Raw genomic sequence first — 11027 nt, forward strand, 5'->3', positions numbered from 1 at the left:
GCGCGCTCCGTCCGGCGGAGAGAAGCCGGGGCCCGAGAGCGCGCAAGGCGAAGACAGGCAACGCGGCCCCGGCCTCCCGACCGCCTGCCCCGCCCGGCCCCGGCCACTGCCCCGCCCCACCACGGGACCGAACGGAGGAGTAAGGAGGACACGAGCCGCGCGAGTTTGGAACCCGTGGAGACGCGCAAGCCCCGGGCGCCGCCGTCTCCGACCACCTGCTGCCGCGGTGGGCTAGCCTCAGGATTTATACCCGGGGCGCGAGCCCGCACGGCTGGGCAGAGGCGGGGGTGCAGGCCTGCGAGGCCCCGCCCCGCTCCCTGCCGCCCCGCCCCCCGGCCTCACTTGGGGCGCTGGGACCCCCAGTCCCGCCGGGGTCGGCGGCCCGCCGACTGGTGGGGGGATGTGCCGAAGGGCGGGCCTCCCTGCGGAAAGCGACGTCACGGCCGCTCCTGCAGTGTGAATGAATCAAAACGCCCGGGTGACCGCGGCCTCCCGGGCGGCCGGCACGCGAAGGGTGGAGGGGGAGGGGGAAGGAGCGGGCGGGGGAGGGAGGAGAGGAAAAAAGCCAGAGCTGCAGCAACAGCGTCTCAACCTGGGATGTGCACCAACCCCGGAGAGCGAGATCAAAGGGACTGGAAACAGACTGGGGACTGGCGGGGGGAGGGGGCCGGCCAGCCTGTGGAGTCCTTCCGGAGAGGCGGAGGGCCCGGTTTCCACCGCGACTCCAGCGGCCTGCTTGGGGTTTTAATTATTATTTTGAAATTTTTGAATCGAGCTAGAGCGAGAGAGCAAGAGATCTCCGTAGACTGCGACTCGCTGGCTCTCGCTCCGAGATGATGCAGAGTGCGACTGTCCCCGCGGAGGGGGCTGTCAAGGGGCTCCCGGAGATGCTAGGTGTGCCGATGCAACGTAAGACACCCCCCTTTCTCGCTGATTTAATTCTAACAAGACAGGTAGCAAGCCTCAGCAGCTGCGGGGCGGGCCGGACGCCGCTGGTGGCCCTGGCCGGGAGGGGCCGGCGGCCGGGGCGCAGAGGCGGTCACAGGGCTGGGGCGCCGGCCAGAGTGCGTTTCAGGGGCCAGGCTCTTGGCTTTTTTGGGCCGAATGTAATTGCCTCCTGGATAATGCTTGAGGCGAGCTGAGTACCGAGTACCGAACCCTGCATCTCCAGCCTGTGGCTTTCCTTGGAACACTAGGGAGAGTGCTGTTTGGGGACACCCAGGGGTACGAGCTGTAGGCCAGGCCTGAGAGCGAGGGTGGTCCCCCCCAAATCTTCTTTCCCCAGCTGGATGGTTAACGCTGGCGGGACCGCTAGTGCAACTTCACCCCAGCTGGCGGGAAGTTGGAGAGCGTGTCTCTCGCCCCCGAGGCTGGCGGCAGAGAAGCCCCAGCCACACTCTTAGTCCCTGCGGCCCGCGCCCGGGGCGTGCACGCCGGTGCATCCCCAGCAGCTACTGCCGGCGGCACCCGCCGTGTGCGCCGCCGGGGACTGACTGCTCCTGATGAGGGAATCTGCTCACGAGGGAATCTGCTCGCTGCATTCCAGCTAACCTAGGAATCCAGGCGAGGGAGAAGCACTCGCGCGAAGTTGTGAATTCAGGGTTCTGCCTTCGAGCACTCGAGGGCAGGTGCTCAGGATGGCTCTGGTTTGGAGGGGTAGAGATGGGGGTATGTGCGCGCTTTGCTAGCCTGCCCTGCTGCTTTCTTCCCGCGCCCGAAATTAGCTAGGCGGCGGGAGCTCGGAGTGTGTTTATCCCCAAGTCTCTTTATGTGTATGGGTGTGCGCGCGCAGAGATTTTTCAGAAGGGAATCCGTCTCTGTCCTTCACTCCTGAGCCGAGAGTCCGCGAGAGAGAATCTGTGCGGAGGCCAGAACAGGTGCCAAATTGTCGCGCGCGCAAGGCGAGCTCCGGGAGAGTCCTGCCCCGGTGGCTCGCACGCTCAGCAGGGCGCCCCAGGCACCCTGGAGAGACCAAAGAGTCCCTCGCTCCGCCTTCGACTTCTTTTGTGGTGCGGTAGCTAAGTCTTCGGGGTTTACTTTAAGTAAGGGCCGGCTCACCCAGGGATGGTAACTACCTACAAACTAGGACGCACGAGCGCGCCCTCCTGCGCCTCGGCTCTCCATGGCAGGGTTTCTGTCCGGCGAGACCTGGGAGGGCAGGCTGAAGAGCGCGTACCCTGGGCTTCTCTGGGAAGTTTTTGAGAAGGGACTAGAAAAGGATAGCTTCATCCAAGCCTATTTAGATTGTTTCTTGGCTGTATTCTATAGTTATTCTTTGTGTGTTTTTGTGTCAACTGCTGGCAAACAGTCCCACGTCTGTGCTGAGCCTTGGGGAGTTTACTAAGATGTTTCTATAGAAGGCATCCCCGCACACCGGTAGGGACAGAGTGGGTTCTCAGCCCCTGCACAAACAGAAACCCTGGCAAAGGTGCACCGAGTCGTTAAGCTGCTTGTAGCTCTGCGAGAGTGAGGAGCTTGCGTGAGTGGGGGAAGGGTGTGTGTGTTACTAGTGTCCTTGGTACCCAGTACGTCTGTGCTCTTCTGGCTGTGGTCCGTGGGTGACCTGTCTGTTGGGACCGAGATGAAGGACGATGGTCTCTGTTCTGACGGCCTTTCTTGTGATGAGTGACACTGATGAGTGACACTTTGCTCCTGTTGTTTAGAGAGAACTTTAATGTTCCATGTCAGGGAGTCGCTTTCCCAAAATGCCCAGAACTCAGAGCTACAGTTTGCCAAGGCTGAGTCTAGGTCACACGGTGGAAAACTTGAGGTATACATGGCCCATCGAGGCAATGTCTAACCTAGAGGGGGTGGTCAGTCCTCCCTTTTGTCTGGGTTTTGTGGCCTTGGTTGGAGGAGGCATCGGCCAAAATTGAGGGGACTGTTACCTGAAGATTTCCGGATCCACCTTTTATTTCCTCTTGGAATGTGAATGGATTGTACCTTCCCTTGCAGCAGATCTGGCCACTGGCTGTTGCTGTAGGTGCTGGGACCAGGGGATAGGTGAGGCATGGTCCCCTCACCCACATGTACACAACCATCTTGGGATTGGGCCCTGTGGCCTAAGAAGGGGGGAAGCAGGAGGGGTTGTGGGGCACACCCTTGGGCCTCCCGGAACAGTAGGCTCTTAAACCCTAGGGGAGGGGAGACAAAAGAAAGGCTCTCCCACTGGGGTCCCTCCAGTCACCGCCTAGAAGGTTTTGGGTTTCCTCCTCAACACAGACATGTTGGCTTCTTCATCACACGGAGTCACCACGAATGGAGCACCTGGTGGCGCAGGTCTAGGTGTCTCCAAGCTCCGTGCCTCTAGTGCCCTCCCCTCGAGGGGCATTTAAATTCAGCTTATTTCGGCGGCAGCTGGACTATTCTTATGCTTATTTGGGGATGGGTGAGGTGCATCCTCTTTAGGAAAACTGATGAAATAATTTTTCTGTCTTCGCTAGTCTTGTTCCAGACTTGGCCTCTTCCTTGCCACTCTGTCCCCGCCTCCCGCTCCGCTGGCTCCCGTGCGGACTCGCCATTTGCGCTTTCGCCCTCCTGGTTTTTTACCGCACCTTGGTCGTGCGGCTCGCAGTGCGGGCCTTGTTGCTCCGACAGCCCTACAGCTGTCCCTACAGCCAACACCGACAGCGCGTCCCGCTGCCTTCCGGGCTGTAGGGACATCAAGATCCGAGGGGCCGACCCAGGGCCCCTTGGGGTGCGGTGAGAGTCCCCGCTGAGCCGCTTCCAAAACTCTCTCCCTGGACCTCAGCAGTCTCCTCCCCTCGTCGGGGCCCTGCTGACCGGCCGTGCCCGCTGAGGAGACGCCGTAAAACGAAAAGCATGGGGCCTATAGAAAGGTGGGGCGTTTTATGTGCTTCGATTTTGACCCATCGGCCACGTAGTCTCCCCAGGCACCGAGGGAAAGGACGCCCGTGGCCCGGCTCGCTGGTGCGGGAGAGGGCAGCCCCCATGGGAGGAGGAGGAGCCTCACGGAGTATCGGCTGGGGGTGGAAAATGGAATGCAGGCCTGGGGTCTCCGTCCCTTCCTTGTCTCCTAAAATGCTTCCGACAAGCTCTGGCAAACCCCGAAGCTGTAGGAAGAGGGTATTTTATTTTGTGTTTGGTAGGGTCGGGTGAAGGACTTCTCTGGTACTTCCCCTGCTGGGGCTCCTCCTGGGTGCTTGGGTGTAAATGTCCCAGCGCAGGTCGCTTCGTGGGTCCGAGCCCCGGGGGTTGTCGACCGTCCTTTTTGCAGGCGGTTCCTTAAGGGAGTGGGATGGATTCACTGCCCAAGCCAGGAGCCCGCTCAAACGCCGGTGCTGTTCGCTCTTCTTTCCATTCCTGCTTTGTCTCCTTGTTCGAGAAAAACACACACACTAATATATACCGTATATGAATGAAATCGATTGAGAGTCTGTCATATTCCCAACATTCAGATACAACAGCCGTGGGCACCATAGACCTCCTTCCCTGCGTCGCAAGAATATTCTCAGGCGCAAGACAGTTTTTACAGACGAGGCCGACTGTCCCCGCCGGCCGATTCGGGCCTGATAAGTTGGGGGTTCCGATGTCCTAACTGCTAGGATCCCGTCTCAGCCCCCGACCTGATCTGCGTACCACATAGAAGGGAATTTGGAGAAACTCGGGTGTGCGCGGCAGCGCCCCGCTTGGGACAGCGGATGGCCGAGGACTCCCAAGGGGCGAGAGGGCTCCAGCCTCCTCTTTTCCATGGCCTTGAAATCGGAGAGGGTCCTGAGCACCGAGGGAAGCTTGGGAAGCCGCGATCCCAGGGCGCTCAGCATGCAGAACTGTTAAAGCCGGACACGGAGCACGCAGGTGCAGCAGGTGAGGGGCAAAGGTCTATACTGAGCGGTCCCCAGTATCCGTGAAGTGGTAAAGTCGGGACTGAGAAGAAGCAAATCTTAACTCGAGTTTATTTCCGCGGTTGGCGGAGGTCCGGGCTTTCGCAAACCAGAGCTAGGCGGGGCTGCGCAGGGCTGGGCGGGAGTGGCGTCCTAAGGTCTGGGAGCGCGACCCGAACGACCTCACTGCGACCGGGGCAGGGCTCCTCGCCCCGCGGGCAGACGCAGGCCTGGGTGGCCCGGGGAACAGACGACGGATTATTTAAATGAGCGTTTGCTGCGCACCCGCGGGCGGCGCACGATCCTGGGCACTTGCCGGGGAATCCCGGCGCGCTCTGGGTTTTGCGGGGCTCGCCGGTGGCGGCAGATGTGGACAGGGCTGCCCTCTGCGGGAGCAGGCTTTCCGCGCACCGCGTCCCGCAGCCGTGGGTAAAGGTCGCAGCCAAGAATGGGGCAAGGGAGGGACCACCTCTCTGTCCGACGCACGGCGCAATAGGCGTTCCTGCGCCTTGGCCCTTTCCCTCCATCCGCCCAGGGGTTTGCGCTGGTTTTCGGAGCTTATTCTCTCAGGTAACCCCGAGGTCCGACTGAGCTGGAATTAGCCCGGCCTGGGACCCCTTTGCCGCCCTTTAGAGTGGTGGCAGGGACTTTTCCCGCAAGGATAGGCGCGACGCGCGCGAGTGCGGACGGGACGCCCATTAAGAGGAGGCGGGGTGGAAACCTCTCTCCCTCTCCAGGCCCATTTCGTTCCAAGCCCTTGGAAGGACAAAATTAAACCCCAATCCCGGCGGCTTGAGGCTTCTGTGACTGTTTAACCCTGGGAGAGGGATGCTCCCATTTTTGAAGGGGTTCCTCCTCCTGGGAGAGGGGAGGCCGCTGGCGGGTCTACCGGGCCCGCGCGTTCTTGGCGGGTGTTCGAGCCTCGGCTCCCCGCTCGGTTCCCCAGCTTAGCGGACCTTGACGAGCTCTGGAAATGTGTCAGGCTCATGAGATAGAGTCTCTACCTAGGCGGCCGAAGATGTCAATTAAAATCGACCAGTGGAGGGAGTTGGTGGCACTGTGCGTCGCCGGGGAAGGCGAGGTGGTGCGGGCCACCGGGTGCACCCACCGCACCAGAGGCCGCGGCTGGACTGGGACCAGGCACATCCCTGTGTCTCAGGTGGTTGGCTTTGTGCAGGATAGGCCCTTTATTATTATTATTATTATTATTATTAGAGGGCGGGACCAATGTGTCTTTCAAAGGGATCTGAAGGGTGAAACTAATGAAGAAGGAAATGAGTTGCTAGAAAAGCCGTGGAGGGATAAAACCGGGAGCGGCAGGAAGTTGAAGGAAGGACGACCGAAGCTAGGTGTATCTGCACCTGCCCCTTGACACGCCAAAAACAAAGGGGGGTTAAGGCAAGAATGTAGACTAAATGCTGTGAGGATTAGGGCTGCGCGAGCCCTCGAGACGTCTTGGAGACCGCCTGCAGGTCTGCAAATACCAGGGTCCATTTTTACAGGCTCCTAGGGGTAGGGTGGGGGTGGAAGAGCCGGGAAACCGGCAAAGCAATTTCTTTCCATTGAGTAGACAAAAACTCGGGCCACAGGGGCACCTTGTATTTTGAACAGTGACCCGATGACCCCGCTGGCCAGGTGTAGACAGCCTCAAGTCCTAAATATTTGCATTGTCCTAACTTCCCAGTTGCCTCGGATTTTAATGCCCTTTCACTCTGTGTTACAGTCAATTAGTGCTTACTTAGCACCCGCATTAGCAGACTGAAGCCAGAGACCCCAGTGCTGGGAGGAGAGGGAGGAGCTGGGGGAAGGAGGCTGGGGCTTGCAGTGCTGCAGGGATGGAAAATTAGTTAACAGGAATTAACCGTAATTTCTGATGCCTTTTTTGAAGTCTGCTTTGAGCCTCTTGTTTTGGGCAGGAATGGTAGGTATTTGGTGGATTTCTCTGGCTGGGAAACTTGTGTCCTCTTCCTATTGAAGAGTTGTGGATGGGGGAGGGTGGGCAGAACTGGATGAAGGGACCTTGTACCTCTTCTTTCAATTGGGGAAATTTTTCTGGAATAGAGCTGAGAAGCTTTGGAACGAATAGGGACTGGGAACCAGTTTAGCTGAAGAGAGGACAAAAGGAGTATTACCCACTTTGAGAAATCCAAGGTTGGAGACAGACTGAAGCAGCAGTTTGCTGTTGCAGCACCAAATACATTACAGCATAGACGGCTGGACTTGGAGAGGGCGGGCTGGGGTGCCCTTGAGGGGGTTTACTTTGTAGCAGTGTTTTGCCTTTCTCCCTTCCTGAAATGAGTGTTAACAAGCCCGTAAGAGATGTGGGCGAATAGGGTCCAATGCTTGTAGTAAAATTCCATCGCGGTCTGGGGGCTTGAATTTCTCTTTCTCCCTCCCTCCTTCTCCACCCCACTTCTTCTGTCTATCGCGTCCTTCCTTTGCAAAATATTTGCAGGTAGAAACAAGGGATTGTGCAGGAATTCATGGCACAGGGGTTTTACTGGGGGGTCGTGGGTCCTGCGGGCTGCGCAGTGGTGGATCCATCTCTCTAGGTGCCCTGGGTGGGAAGCACAGGTGCTGTGTATAGGCGAGAAGCTGCCCTGGAGCTGGGCTCTTACTGTCTGTGGTAGAAGAAATCAGCTAAAATTAGATGCCACTGTGAGGTTTTACCTTATTTAGTCCTCAGTTTTACAGGATCCCTGATCAAAGCGGAGCACAAATCAACCGTTTTGAGGCACTGCTCTTGGGGTAGGTGGACAGGTTGGGTTTCATTGGTGAAAATGAATTGGACTTGCTCTTGGAAAATGTACTTTGGGGTTAACTGTATGAGTGGCTGACTGGAGAGTCGAGTTGGGAGCTAGTCCTGCCTCCTGCTGTAATTTTGGTGGATTTCTTTTCTCAGATCTCCCACCCTGTTCCCTCTGTCAGTCTGGGTCTAGCCACAGATGTTTTACTGCAGTACCTCACCCCCAAACGCCTTTAAAGTATAATTTGCTTTGATTATAATGTTAGGGGGTTAAGGGATTGGTTCTGGGAATAGCTTAATAGAGACGAAGCTTGCAGCCAAATTAATTGAAAGTTTCTTGTTATGAGGGAAAGAGTGCCAAACATATGGAATATTGTTACAGAGTGAGACATTAGAAAAATACATTGTAGAGATGCAGCAGTGATTAGATGTGAAAATAAGTGGAAATAGATATGTCTACAACATTTCCGTATACGAACATGGATTTGTCTAATGCAATTTTCTGTTTTATTTGCAATTACTGAGAACATTTGATATCCTACTGAAGAATATGAATTACATGACAATATACCACCTAGAAGATAATCTTATCCCTGCAAATACATATTTACATTGTGTGTTTCATGTGTTAGTGAACAACTTCTGTTAAAATATTACCCAAATTACAGCCTTAAAATGATAACATCGAAATTATCTCCAGTTTACTCTTTTATTTGCTCTTTTATTGAAGAGGTCACTATTTTTGACTGTCTAAGCCAAAAAAGAACAAAGGAGATTTTCAAAGGCACCCCCACACCACCAAATAAAACTGTGGGCAGAATTCCGGAAAGCAAGCGGAGGGAAAGGATGGCTTTCGGTGCGATTGTGATATGAGAAGGATTTTCTTTTTTTCTAGTTGCTAGTCATTTGTCAAGACAAAAACCAAGAAATTAGAAAAACAGACTTGAGTACATTGATGCATTTTAAAACATGCCAGTGAATATGATAGAGACTATGATTTACCTTAAATGTGATGCCGGTTTTTAAAATTAGAATTTTTCCAATATTTTTGTAGCTGGCCCGGCTCTCTGTTGAATGCCGCTGTCACCATCATAAAATACCTTGATGTTCAATGTGCCTTTTCTCTTTAAGTTTTAAAGAATTAATGTTGGAATTTTGTGCTTTAGCTGTGTTGTTTATGAGAATATTATTACTAGGTTGTGAAAATCCCTTGAGGAATTTTTAAAAAACATTTGGAAAATTGTTATCTCAAGATATGCTGATTTAGAATAAGTGAAAATATCAAAACAGGAACTATAAATTGTTCAACAAAAAATGAATATTCTTTAATGACAAAGAGCCAGGGTTGGTGAAGGGTTGCACACAAGATTTGTCGTGGAAAACTGAGACGTGGGCCTCAGGCCTTGGTTCCTTTGGTCACAATTACCAGGTGATTTAAAAGGGGGGTTATGAGCAGAAGACAGGATTTTATCGTAAGCGGTGATGGCGGCTACTTTGAACTGGAAAGTTTATTTTTGAAATATTTATCCAGTAATCTCTTAATTTTAATTTAGCTATACCTCCGTTATAAATCTTTGACTTGCATATTTCAGAACTCAGGCGTGTGTTTAGGCAGGCGTGCCATAACTTGGAATGTCCTGTGGTTTCACCTTGTTGATGTATTTTAGAACTAGTCATTCCCAGACTAAATTAATGAACCCCTTTCCCCCCACTGACAGTATTTCCCAAGCCCACCTTTAGAAAACCCGTCTTCCTTCTTTCTCAGGGAACCTGAGGCAACAGACTAGCAATGTCCACAATGTGACTGTTGTTTACTTTTCCTTACCTGTGGGAAAGGAATGGAAAATTTCAAGAAAAACATTTGCATAATTTTTCAACTGCATATGTGATTCCTTAAAGCCCCATTTGCTGTCTGCTTTTCAGTTAGTAGTCAGTAAAGAAACTTAACAAATAAATACAATTAAATGTTTTTGGAAATGTATATTGGCCAAATGTTATCTGAGACAGAGCTCAAAAAACTACTTACTTCTGGAGGGAAATCAGCAAAAAGGTTTTGGGATCCCAGATGGAGGTGGCTTTGGTTGAGCACAGGTGGAAGCCATCAGACCCAGGGAAAAAAGTTTAGTCCTAATTCGGCCCCCAGCTGTGTACCCTTATTCTCAGAACCTTTTAAACGAAGACAACAGGCAACGTCTGCTTCACAAGACGTCTGGGAGGAGGGAGTGAGCGTGCCGATGTGAAAGTACTTCGCCAAGTTTGGAGTGCTGGTGATCTTAAGGGACCCAGAGACTGGGACCACAGCTCCCACTTCACAGACAGAGCCCCCCCTGGAGCGCAGGTGGCTGTCCCAAGAGGATGGTTACCAGAGCGGGAATATTATGGGGTGTGCAAACAGGGAGCCCTGGAAGAGACTCCCATGGACCCAGCTCCCTTTCTCGAAAGGAGCAAGAAAAGCTATGTCCTGAGCATTAGGCTGTCAAGTCAAAGCATGAAACAAAAAGAACACTTGGTCCAAAAGGGAGTTAAAGAGCAAAAGCCTCACAGGAGGCAAGGTGGCACATCAAAGCACAAATTTTACAAAGTGTTAATCTGGTCTCAGAGCATAAATAAATATTCCCTTTTAAAACTATTATAATAGAGATAAGGTCTCACTATGTTGCCCAGACTGGTCTTGAACTTCTGGGTTCAAGTGATCCTCCCACCTTGGCCTCCCAAAGTGCTGGGATTACAGGTGTGAGCCACCATGCCTGGCCTAAACGTTACCTATCACTACAAAGTAACTTGATTTCTTAAAAATATTTAGTGCATAGCATTGTGATTCCAATGGAAATATCTGAAATTCTGATTCCTTTCCCCAGAAAGATGCCTTTTTTTTTTTAGATACATTTGAGACGTCATTGTCAGATATGTTGGCTCTCATTTTAGTCTCTTTAGTGGAAATTTTTTTCCTTTACCCTTTTGATCTCCCGTGACCAAGGGGATAGAAAACACAATTTTTCAAATAATTAAAATCGATCAAACAAACACAAACCCTCCATGAAATGTTTCATGGTGGCCCCTGGTTCCTTGAGAGCATTTTCTTGGAAATGAAAGAAACGTGAGTGGGGAATACAAATGCACAGTATTTCTTATCCTCACCAGAGGGGCGTGGGCAGTTTGGTCTGCCACAGATCACAGCAGACCTTTTGATCTCTTCCATTTCCCAGCTTTCAGAAACGACTAATGGAGGAATTTGGGGATTTAAAAATGGAATCCAGTTTCTGATGGGCCACTCTAAAAATAAGCCCAGTGTGCCCCTACCACGACGCGTCAGGTGGTTTGAGGGCTGGCCATCATACTGTGAGTTTTAAAACTTCCTTGATGAAGAAGTAGATTCTGGCTACTGGGGAAGCGTCTGTAGCCATTTCTTATCAAGTAAGAAATAGTCTCTTCCTTTG

The 11027-nt window shown here is 52.8% G+C and overlaps 1 protein-coding gene across 2 annotated transcripts in view; it reads left to right on the forward strand.

Moving 5' to 3' along the window:
• Window positions 1-562: 562 nt before the first annotated feature.
• The window catches only part of LHX4 (LIM homeobox 4), a 47504-nt gene continuing 37039 nt past the window's right edge, over window positions 563-11027 (forward strand). Inside the window, exon 1 of one of the 2 annotated variants that reach the window (XM_037737052.1) lies at window positions 563-909. In XM_037737052.1, coding sequence (XP_037592980.1) covers window positions 834-909 — 76 coding nt within the window. In that variant the 5' untranslated portion in view covers window positions 563-833. Of the gene's footprint in view, window positions 910-6680; window positions 6766-11027 lie in introns of those variants that run through there. The other variant, XM_037737053.1, reaches the window with a different exon arrangement.

This window comes from Cebus imitator, unplaced genomic scaffold, assembly GCF_001604975.1.
Source record: "Cebus imitator isolate Cc_AM_T3 unplaced genomic scaffold, Cebus_imitator-1.0 Scaffold33, whole genome shotgun sequence".
In the NCBI taxonomy this organism is placed as follows: Eukaryota; Metazoa; Chordata; class Mammalia; order Primates; family Cebidae; genus Cebus; species Cebus imitator.